The sequence below is a fragment of the Alexandromys fortis genome, unplaced genomic scaffold (assembly GCF_014885135.2).
Source record: "Alexandromys fortis isolate MF-2015 unplaced genomic scaffold, M_Fortis_MF-2015_v1.1 scaffold_102, whole genome shotgun sequence".
NCBI lineage: Eukaryota > Metazoa > Chordata > Mammalia > Rodentia > Cricetidae > Alexandromys > Alexandromys fortis.
Window position 1 is genome coordinate 4,627,742 of NW_026067984.1, and position 12,353 is coordinate 4,640,094.

Sequence of the window (12,353 nt, forward strand, 5' to 3'; positions counted from 1 at the left end):
TGGCTGGCATTTTAATGTTCGTGTACTGCAGATTACAATGGCCATTTCAGGCCAATTACCCTACAACCCTGTTACTTACAGGGGAAAAGATTAAATCAAATGTCACACAAATAATTTCATTAAAAATAATGAAACTATCTACACAACACATTGGTTTTGTCATGAGACTGAACAGAGCCATGGTATCTGGCAGAGACAGAGTCCGGAGTGAGGGCTGCAGTAGCTGTCTGTAAACAGTCAGGGGCTGTTATCTGAGTAGCTCTTCCTGAAGGACTCAGAGAGCCTTTGCCCGGCTTGGTCTCCAGGCAAACCTGGCAAACCAGGAGGTCCCATGTGGCCGAGAACTGCTTAGTGGTGGCTTAGTGCACAGAAATTGACTTGCTAAAAGAAAGGCTTCTGCAAAGCTCCCCTTCAGTTCACCGGAGCTGATCCACCTGCTGCTGTTGTTAACCCATGAAACACCCTGAAGTGTCTCTCCTCGACAGATCCGACCCGTGTAGCCAGGACGCCATGTTGATATTAACATTTGAAATTGGGGCTGGGATGTAGCCTAATGGCAGAGCACTTGACTCGTATGTACAGGGTCCTGAGATCAACTCCCAGTACCACAAAAATAAGTATCCATTGATCAAAAATTCGTGTCAAATTATGTAAAGTAAGTCAATAAGCAATCATAATTTTAGGCATTTAGTCAACCCTTTCAGACGACAGTTTGCAGGTGTTAGTTCTCTTGTTCTATGATGTGGGTCTCAAAAACAGGTACTTAGGGTGTCAGGCTTGGTGGCAAGTGTCTTTACCTACGGAGGCATTTTCCTTAGCCCCAAACTACTTTTTAATAAACATGACTTGATTTTTGTTTTCAAGAGTTTTACGGAATACACTGTTAAAATACTGACATAGCCCAGGAGGCAGAGGCAGGAGGATCTCTGTGAGCTTGAGGCAAGCCTGGTCAACAGAACGACAGGACAGCCAGGGTTACGTAGAGAAATCCCACCTGGTCTTGAAAAACCAAAAACGAGGGGAAAGAAAAAGAAAGACTAGCACATTTGCTTCTGTTTTTATAAAGGAGGGGAAGCTGGGACAAGTGAGGATAAGGAGTAAGGGGAGAAGATGATCAAAACGTACAGTATGCATGTATGAACTGCCAAAGAATTCATGAAGATTACACTAAAAACCAATGACAAGGTTACAGGCAAGTCAAGAACAAAAGATTTTCCCTTTGCATTAGAGACATATCTGCATATTCATGTGAACACACACATACTTCTCAGACTGTGTGCAGGGAAGAGTCAGGGCAGGTCTAACTGTCCTTAAAAAGGCTGTTTACAAGACTGGCCTTTGTCCAGATGTTGAGAAGATGACTTTAAAAAGCTCCTTCCAGAAGGCTTGGGCCCAGGGCTGAAACTGTTCATACAAACAGTGTGGTTAAGGTTGAGTGTCTATAGACTTATGTTAAGTCTAGAATATTGAGGGTGCTCACAGGAAGCCTGTTGTGGAGTCCTAACAAAAGCCCTGTATACAAAGTGCTCAATGAGCTTCCCCCTAGCAGCCACACTTGGAGTCTGTTGCCACAACTCACAATGAAAGAGTTAACAGTCCCTGGCATCGGCACCAGGAGACCCTTGAAGCTGCTGCCTTACTGAGCACTGGTGGCCGTTCCTGTAGTAAGCCGTGGTGTGAATGCTGGCTGAGACTGAACATCAAGTTGATCTCACGATTTCCTATTTCTTTTGAAATCTATAATCTGTATTTATATAAATCAATACAGTTACAATTTCTGTGGTTACAAGCTAAAAGTATCTAAGTTAATCTCTTAAAATAAGTTTACAGCTTGATTTAACAATATTTTAAAATTATTATTAAAAGTATTCCTTAAGCATAAGCTGAAGGGGCTGAAGGGGCTGAAGGGGCTGAAGGGGGAGTGTGCGTGAGCTGTAGGCTGTGTCTAGTGTGTGAGCCACAGGCGGCATTCTGGAATGGTAGGCAGTAAAATTATACATGCTGGCATACTCACATAAAGACCACGGAAACGATTCTTAAGTTATTTAAATTGAAGAGAAAGATGATTATGTTTATGATCACTTTTCATCACAGAACTTTTTTTTTTTTTTTTTTTTTTTGAGACAGGGTTTCTTTGTGTAACAGTCCTGGCTGTCCTGAAACTCACTTTGTAGACCAGGCTAGATTCAAAACGCACAGAGATCCGCCTGCCTCTGCCTCCCGAGTGCTGGGAATAAAGGCGTGCGCCACCACCGTCCAACTCTTCATCACAGAATTAAAGAACTCAGCTCTTGTCTTCTTTAACAGAACTGGCACTTTCTGAGCCTCCCCTCCTCCACTTCAGCCATCTCTACCATGTGTGTTCTTACCTTGGGATGCGCCTGCTTCATTAATCCCCTCTTTGGTGCTGTCAAAGCCATGAGATGTAATCTGAGTTTCTGAGAGTCCAAGTCCAGATGGTAACGAACGCTTCAAATCCTTAATAACATTTGAATAAAAGAGAAAAAGAGCTTGGTAAAAGAGCTCATATTGCATAGCATTTCAGAATTGTGTCTTTAACTACAATTTATGATATTTTTCTCTTTCTTCAGATTATCCTTAGATTGACATGGAATTCTGTAATGATCAAAAACAGCAAGATCTGTTATTAGGTGGTACAATGTATGCCAAACACGACATACCTTTACACGGATCAGGTTAAGGTATGAGGACGCGGAAGTTTGGAGAGACGGGAATGAGGGTGAGGCAGGACGCGTCTCAGTCTAACAAAGACCCTTGTAGAGGAGCAGGAAACTCTGGGCGGTCACTGTCACATAACTGTCAGAGCAGGGAGGGCAGCAAGGAAGCATCCAGGGCCAGTGCAGTTAAAGTCTCCACTGAGAGATGCGGGAGCAGGAATTAGGAAAAGGCCAAACAAAATAGGAAGTTTAATCCCAATTAAAAGTGGGTTAAATAGCAGATGTGATTGGTGAAATAGTAGATTGATGTGGTGAAAGAACTACTTGAAGAATATTAATTTGGGACACATGTAAGGACAGCTAAAGACTTAGAAGTTGCGGGGTGGTGGTGGCACACACCTTTAATCTCAGCCCTCAGGAGGCAGAGACAGGCGGATCTCTGTGAGTTTGAGGCCAGGCTGGTCTACAGAGAGAGTTCCAGGTCAGCCAAGGTTGTTACACAGAGAAACTCTATTTTCAACCCCCCCCCAAAAGAAGTTAGAAGCTAAGGTCAAGACCAATCATAAACTAAAGTCTGAGAAGTAGAATCCCCTGCCCCAAAAGATGAAATTCAAGATTAATTAAAAGTAAAAGGTGTGATGAAATTCTGCTACATGTTCAGTATCATAGGTGGAATAACTGTGTCTGGTATATACAACCGGCCTGAGCACAACACAAGACAGATAGTGAGGTAAGCCAGTGTAAACACAGCTGATTCCCAGCAACTCTGCGCTGCTGCTGCTGCTGGAATAAAAACATTTAGCACAGGTTAAGCGACACCTGTGACAGCAACAGGGTTTGAAGACAGCATTTTGAACGCTTGTTGAAGAACTTTCTGAACTCTGAGATTCCTCTAGCCCTTAAATGTACCCACTAAGCTTTTCTTGCTCAAGGCACTGGCAACCCCAGCTCATTTTCTCCAATCTTTCCATTGTTATCAGCGTGGAACCTGGCAACAAGCACAAAGTGGAAAAGCTGTAATAAACAAGACTAAGTTTACCATCCTTACACTTCTGGGGAAAAGCATCTGCTCCATATCTATTCTGAGAATGAAAACATTTCCCGAGGGTGGACTTCTAAGGAAGGTCTTCTCTGAAGACTAACCATGAACCCGTGCCTTTCTCTGCTTCAAGATTACTCTGCATAAACCTGATGAACGGCTGTGCCACTAGTGTCCTTAGTGTAACCCTGAGCATTTAAAGAAATACAAGATCTGAAATTTACTTTTATTATAGAGACAGGACTTTGCTATTCTACCTCATGCTGGCCTTGAACCTGCAACCCTTCTACTTCTCCTCTGGAGTGCTGGGATGATACCTGTGTCACTATATCTGGCTTAGCATACATGGCTTGTAACTGAACACACAAGAATTGAAGCTATTCCCACCTTGGGATATCCCTGCTTTAATACTGCTTATGATTATCCTTTTATACTCTGCTAAGCCATTTTAATAACTGAAATATTAAAATTCTTTTTGTTGTTGTTTTGTTTTTGTTTTGAAACAGGGCTTCTCTGTGTAACAGCCCTGGCTGTCCTGGAACTCGCTTTGTAGACCAGGCTGACCTCTGCCTCCTGAGTGTTGAGATTAATGGTGTATGCCACTACCATCCGGCTAAAATTCATTTTTAAGATTTTCCCCAAGAACAGAAGACTAAATATGCCTTAATTGACTCCTACTAGTTTTATGGCATCCGAAGCTGTATATAAACCTAAACTCTCTTACTGTAGTGATTATCTGCTTTACTTTTAGGCATCTCTGCTTAGTTTTGAAAAACCCTGTTCTACTTATTCAACCTTAAATCTCGTAACTTTCTAGCTAGACCAGTTACTCAGTCTATTTATCTCAGCACATTAAGTGGATGGAGCACGCCTGGGAACAGCTTCTTAATCCCACAGTCCTCAGCCTAGGCATTTCAGCACACTAGTGTCTTCACTGGCATTACAACAGGGTGTGTCTCAAGTGATTTGTTACTAATAGTGACTGAAACAAAGACATCAACTTCTGCGTGAAGAAGACTATGGTGAGGAGCCGAGGTGACCTCTCCAGACTGAGAACACAGGTGGACCTCAGAAGGAACAAAACTGTTTAGCACTTTGGTTGTCAGGAAAGTCAGTTCTGATTCCAAGTGGATTCATTACTTTAAAAACAAGAGCAATAATCAATTGGCTGCAATGGCTGAGACACTTGCTCTGAGGTCCACCCAGACAATCCTGAGCTGGGAACCTGGCTCAGCCACGTAATGACCACGTGATCCCAGGCAGCTTCTCTAACTTATTGAGTTTCTTTATTATAGAATGGAGATAATTGAGGGTTAATAATGCTTACCTCACAGACAACACACAAAGAGTACGTAGGACAATACCCTCTCGTATTAATTTATAAACAGAACTCTGTTGAGTGTTTGAAGTGGGATCAATAGAAGATTATATAAATTTTCATACGATTTAGGAGGAGTGATTATTACTTTAGGAATGGCAAAGACAGGAGAAGACACCAAAGTCATCAGTGTATCTCCTTATCATCTCCACAAACATGGAATTATAAGCACTCATCCTTGACCCATCGTTAAGTAATACACTTAACAATGCCATCTTAATTATATTAGGGCATGCCTATACTTTAAAACTAACATACAATTAACTTCTAATATTCACCAACTCTACCTAAGACACCTACAAAGAGCTTCTAAGTCTGAGCTTGAAGTCCTAAAATGTGACCCTCAAGATGGGTGCGGTGCACATGCTTGTGAAACCCAGCTACCTGGGAGTCAGAGACAGGAGCTGGGAGGCAGGAACGCATCTCAGAGACAAGATAATAAATGAGAGTACACATTTAACACATAAGATGGTACCATATGTAGCAGAAACTTCCCATAAATACAAAAACATAGGCCAGTCGGTCTTTAAAGGTAGAGTGTGCTTCGTACTAAAAACAAGGAATGTATGAGAGCAAACAAAAGAAGAGGACGAGGCCAGTAGGCAGATCATGAATTTCAGTAAAAGTGACTTAATTCAGAGTGGCAGGGATGCTGTCGTAAGCAGACGTGGAAACAAACAGAACTGGGAAGATGAACTGGTCTCGCAGTCACTCAGGACTTCTGAAGATCCTCACAAGCCAGAAGCCCACATATTGCTAAGAGTACCACTCTGCGCAAGTCTAAGGGACTCAACTTGATGGTACAGAACAATCTGGGATGGAAGAGAGGAACGGATAACTGGAGAGATAAGACTCAGAAGTCTGTGTGTGTTAACCTGTCTATGGGGGGGGGGGGGTGTTAAAATTCCTAAAGTAATACAATATAGCCCAGAGTGCACAGAATTTTCTAAAGTATCATCTTCACATAACTTGCCAGGTTTTTCATGCTCGAATATAAGGTACTCATAGCTTAGTAACTTGTTGAATATATGCTACTGCATTTATTCCTGTATCTTACAAAGTCTCTTTCAGAAATGAGTTCATTCATAACCAACACTAAATCCCCACTTCACACTTTCATGTTGCTGGCACTCAATTCAAGCCTTAAAATGGCTTAAGCTCCAACTCTGCCGAAACTACAGTTCAATATTGAAGTATTCAATACACTTAAAATGTTTTCATGAGCAATATGACACTTTAAAAACTTCAAACAAGGTTCGTATGTATTTTTAGCACCACCACATTCAGTTCAGACATATTTCTAAAATGGGAGTCTGGTTGAAGTAACCGGTTTTTTACTTGTTGTGGCCCCTCTACCTTTCATGCCGTGTGAACTGCCAATCCTGCGGTCCTCATGCAGCCCATGCTGCACAACCAGCGCACACGATGCTGTCCCACTGAAGCTCACACTTCCCGCCACACTCAGGTCTAGAAGCCTAACTTCTAGGCCAGCTCCAACAAAAGTATGCATTCATCATAAACACTTACTGACACCTCCATTACACAGTTAGTATTTTTTGAGTAAGGATTCTTGCCCTCACTGCAATTACAGTCCACTCACACAGGCCTCTGGAGTGGCTATGTGACGCTAGCAACTCCATCTGGGCATGCAGGGTCCTCCGCCTGCTGCAAAGGAGAGCAGTGCAAGCCAACCTCCAAGAAGTCCCCACCCAGCTAGTACTCTGTAATTTAAGTTCTGAAGACCCTACACTGTAACCCCTAAATTTAAATGGAAATTCTGTAACTTTCTAAAGGGTTTAGAGATGGAACGTGTAGACCATGTGCTTTTGTTTTGGACACCGTTTCCCTCGTCTGACAATTGCCGCGGAGTTGGTGAGAAGCTTCACTGTGTGCGACTACGTTTGTCCAAATGTCCAGTCACTAATGAACAGGTAACGACACGGCCACGTTTCATCTGTGCTTTCTACTCTGTTGTCTACTGTTGTCCAGGCTGGCCTTGGACTGACTGTGTAGCAGAGAACGACCCTGACCCTCGGGCCTCCCCCACTAAGCTGAGATCAGCAGGTTCATTCCACTTCACACAGCTGCTGTTTAGTCATTTTAAACAGCATCGTTGTAAATAATACACGGTTCAAAGGCCAAAGAGTAACCCCACTTCTGTGAAGATTATTTTACTTAGAAGAAAAGATGAGCAGGTCTACTGAGGAGCAGAGGAGGCGCCTCAGATTCCACAGTGACTGTCACCCCCATCTATGAGCCGAGACCACAACACTGGTACAGGGATCTCCAGCATGGGCACTTCTACGAAAATCTCCACAGAAATGTAGATGTGGAGGGTGGACTCTCAGAGCAGGCCAAGGAGTCAGATGAAAACCACAAACACACTGAACCTTTCTATAGGAGAGTTGACAATTTCATTGCTTGTGCCACAGCGACACCAGCTGGCCAAACAAATCACTGCAGCTCAGTAAGTTACCACTTGGCGGTCAGGTGAGCCTTTGTTATGTAAAAGGCACTACGAGATTCTAAATGAACAGGCATGAAGGAAGAAGCACACATGTATCTTTAGGAATCCAGACACACGAGATTGTTTTACTATTTTATAAACATATATAGCCTAACTCCAGTCAATACATTTGACATTTATTTATTTATTTATTTATTTATTTATTTATTTATTTATTTTTGTTTGTTTGTTTTGTTTTGTTTTTCGAGACAGCGTTTCCCTGTAGCTTTGGTGCCTGTCTTGGAACTAGCTCTTGTAGACCAGGCTGGCCTTGAACTCCCAGAGATCCACCTGCCTCTGCCTCCTGAGTGCTGGGATTAAAGGCGTGCACCACCACACATTTATTTTTTTTCTATGGAATTTTATCTTTGTTAAAAGAAAAGATTTGAGGTTAAACACAATTTCTTGCTCATTAACAAGGAAAATTAAATGAGAAAGTGACTAATATTTAGGTTAACATATGCCTAATAGATTTTGAGTATAAATATACTGGAAACAGTCAAAAGATGCTTTTGAAATACTGTTTCCACTCTCGAGGAAAGGCACACAACTAAGGTTAATTTTAACTAAAGGATATCAGATATGTAAGAGACCCATCATCTTAGGGTTTCTAATGCTGTGAAGAGACACCATGACCACAGCAACTCTGACAAGGAAAACATTTAATTGAGGAGGCTCGCTTACAGCTTCAGAGGTACCATTACTACCATGGTGGGGAACATGACAGTGTGTGGTGCTGGAGGAAGAGCTGAGAGACCTACATCTTGCAAGCAACAGGAAGTCAAGTGAGACACTGGGAAATCTGATAGCCCATTCCCACAGTGACACAGTTCCTCCAACAGGCCATACCCATTCCAACAAAGCCACACCTCCTAATAATGGCCTTCCTATGAGATAATGAGGGCCAATTGCAGTCAAACCACCACACATCTTCACTAAGGGCAGGTACAGACAGAAACAAGCATTACGGTGCCGAGTGTCTTTATGGGACGAGGTAGGGTGCACTGACTTAGGTATATATTATTGCTTCTCCAGGGGCATCACCACTAGTAAAAGTTCACATCCAATATGGAAAGGTTTTCCTTTCTCTGCCTTCTAAATGAAGTGAAATAACATCATAGGACAATACCCAAAAGGAGAATTTGATATTAACAAAGAGTAACTTTCAAATCAGCAAGTTACTTGCTTTGGCTGCACAAGCAAAGTGCTTCCTCAGCACCACTCAAAGGCAAGACTCTTTAGAGCCATCAAAGGGTTGAATGTGCACAGTAGCCCTGAGGAGGAACCTGGAGCAGAGCTGCCAGACACCAGGCTGGGGCTGGTAGTTTTACCTGTCGTCTTTACCACAGTGAGAGAGTGTGGTGCTATTTCTAGGACAGACCAAGAAGCAAAGCAGAGCTCAAAACCAGAGCCACATAAATGACCTAGATTAATATTAATAGCAAAACCCCATAGTAAAAGAACACTCTAATTATTTAAAATTTTATAATACTTTATTTAGCATATATTTAAAATATATTTAGTATAAAATGCCATATAAAATCAGATTTATAAATACATAGTTTATAAAACTGTATATGATGAACTGTAGTGTGCATGTTTTGATACATAAGTACTGTGAAATAACTAAATAACACAGTACCATATCTACCACCTTCCTTAGCTGCGTGAGTGTGCGCACGTGCGTGTCCTAAAATGCCCTGACTGTAGCAAATTTCAAGCATACAAGTCACCACTAGCCATGCTACGCGTTGTCTTCATAATCCTCAAACTCTAAAACTGCCATCCTGTCCAGCACCTGCCCATCCTCCTGTTCTGATGGAGGAAGGTCATTGAGCAATAAAGAAACTGCTTGGCTGGCCTCATAGGTTAAAGCATTGGTGGGAGGAGGAAACAGAATAGAATTCTGGGTGGAAGAGGAAGTGAGGTCAGACTCTGCTCTGCTTCCAGAGGGACCGGACAGCTCTGCTCTCCCAGGCAGCTCCAACCCATGATGGACTTAGGCTAGAATCTTCCCGGTAAGCGCACCTTGGGGTGCTTACACACATTACTAGAAATGGGCTAATCCAGGTGCGAGAGTTAGCCTAGAAGAGGCTAGATAGAAATGGGTCAAGCAGTTAAATGAATACAGTTTGTATGTTGTTATTTCGGGCATGAGCTAGCAAGCGGCCGGGGTGTTGGGGACGCAGCCCTGCCGCTCTAATTACAACAAATTTTCTGTGTTTGGAGGTTTAAAAAACCTCTCTGTGCCTGGCTTCTCTCACTGGGCACAGCTCTCTTCCGGGCTAACCCATGCTATACAAAGGGAAGACTCTCCTTCATCCTCACAGTTATACTCTCCCCACACACAACTTCCGTTCTTAATTTTTCAAGGACACCCTATACACTGTTTTTTCTAATAGCTGTTACATTCCCACGGTGGTGTTCTGAATGAGAAAGGCCCCCATAAACTCATATATTTAACTGCTTGGAAGGGTTAGGAGATGTGGCCTTCTGGGAGAGGTGTGTCACTGGGGGCAGGCTTTGAGATTTCAAAAATCCCACACGGTTCCCAGCAGCTCTTCCTGCCTCATCAGCTGCTGCTCCAGCACCACGTCTGCTGCTGCACGCTTCACCCCATGATGACTGTGGACTCCCCCTCTGGAGCCCAGCAGACTTCTGTACGCTGCCTTGGTCTTGGAACCTTAGCACACAATAGAACACTAACTAAAACATCCACCAATTATGTTTAAGGGTTCTCCACAATATCCTCAATATTTGTCTTATATTTATGTACTGTCTTTAAAAGACATAGAGAGAGAGAGAGAGAGAGAGAGAGAGAGAGAGAGAGAAAACGAGCAACACCAAGCAATGGCGCTAACACTGATAAAGGCCACTCTATTCCGCGTGAATGACAATTGCCTCTGGTTCTAATCTCTGGTTTCCTAGTGAGTCGGTGGTGTTGAGCACATTTTCCTGTCTTTGTCTACTGCACTCTTTCTGGAAGAAGCTGGCATCTGTAACTCAGGAGTACAACTGTGCGTGCTGGCACACATCAGGGGTCTCACCCTTGGCACAAGAAAGATGTGGGGGAGAAAGACAGAAATAACGTTTACTCGGGTGCTTGGCTCATTTTTTAATTGGGTTGTCTGCTACTGACATATTTTGGACATTAACTGCATTGAATAGATGGCTTATAAGTATTTTTCCCATTCTATAAGTTTTCTTTTCATTCATGGTCTACACAGCGAGTTCCAGGCCAGCCAGAGGTATTGAGTGAGACCCTGTCTAAGACAACAAACAAGCCTAACAAAACACAGCCACCTCTTCAAGACCACAGAAACCATATTTTTAGTTGTACACTTGTATCAACTGTCATTAGAGAATGTTGAATCGCCAAAATAACAAGCATCACTTTCATTTCTGGCCGTATAAGGCACATTACTCATCTCACTGACTACTAATATCCTATAGAAAGTCAGTATTTTATTATAGAAACAGAAACATGCTCAGGGTTATAGTGTCAGAAATGACACAGATGAAATTTGAATCCAGATATTTCCAATCTCATATCCTTCAAAATGCAGTAAACTGAATTCCAAATCTGGAGGCAGAGCAAAATTAAACGCACTAGGCTTCAGCTGTCGCTCAGTGGCAGAGGCATGCGAACATCCACAAGGTCCCAGGTTCCGGCCCAGCACACACACATATAAAAGAGATGCATTCGATCTCAGTTTCTTTCGGAATCAGTTACGCCACTTTCGGGATGGTGACCGCTTGGTGGTTTGAATGACACATGTCGCCCACAGGCTCATGGATCGATGGTGGTGTTGAGGGGGCAGAGCCTCGCTGGAGGAAGTACGCCACTGGGGGTGGGCTTTGCGAGTTCATAGCCTCTCTGCATTTCCTATTCTCAATTTATGCTTCCTGCTCCCTCTATAACATGACTTCCCACCTACAGTGGACTCATAGCCAGAATAGCCCCTCTTCCATAAGCCATTTTAGTTATGGTATTTTATCACAGAAGTCAAAAAGTAACTAAAACAAAGGCAAAATCAAGAACAGTTACTTAAGAATTATGCACTTTTCAAAAAAAAGCATTAGATGATGCTAAATTTTAAAAGGATATATTAATATTTATAATAATATTTAAAAAGATAAAATACTACTCTAGCATTTTTCTTATTAAAAGTAAAAAGCTATATAAAATTATGTGCCAAAACTGTAAGGTACACTGTCACTCTGGTTAATGACATAAAAGTTAGTTAATAATTCTGTTTTTTATGTTGCCTATTACTAAGCTAAACAGCAAAGCTTCTGGCCGTGGAGCTTAACCTTGGCAAATCAATGTCACAGACAACCCAGTATTCCTTATAACAAACTCAGGTGATCGGCAAAGTCTTGTCATGATTCTCTGTGTTAGCAGAAAGCAAAGTGTTCTTACCCTGTGGTAGCCATGTTCATGGGAGTCATCGACTTCTCCATTACTAGTTACTGGAATTTCTGCTGCAGAGTTTTTGGGAGACTCTTGAGCCATGTCAGATTCCTAAAAAATTAATAATAAATACATAAATATAAAAAATAAGATAAATCATACTAATACCAAACTATAAAAGGTGCATTTTTAAGGCTGTATTCACATACATTTATTACCTAAATGATATGGGATGACTGAGATGAAGCTGATAACTCATCTCACTCTCTGTGTTATAAGGTATGACTGAGACAAGAGCTTCCTTAGCACTGGCTTTGGGTTTTGTTTTTTTTGTTTGT

At 42.2% G+C, this 12,353-nt stretch overlaps 1 protein-coding gene across 13 annotated transcripts in view; it reads right to left on the reverse strand.

Annotated features, from left to right (window-relative positions):
* Nucleotides 1-12,353, reverse strand: part of Arfip1 (ADP ribosylation factor interacting protein 1) — a 57,864-nt gene that overhangs the window by 29,847 nt on the left and 15,664 nt on the right. For all 13 annotated transcript variants that reach the window (XM_050158806.1, XM_050158808.1, XM_050158807.1 and 10 more), the window contains 2 exons: nt 12,025-12,126; nt 2,370-2,478 (listed from right to left, as the gene is read on the reverse strand). In XM_050158806.1, coding sequence (XP_050014763.1) covers nt 2,370-2,478; nt 12,025-12,117 — 202 coding nt within the window. In that variant the 5' untranslated portion in view covers nt 12,118-12,126. The remainder of the gene's footprint in view (nt 1-2,369; nt 2,479-12,024; nt 12,127-12,353) is intronic.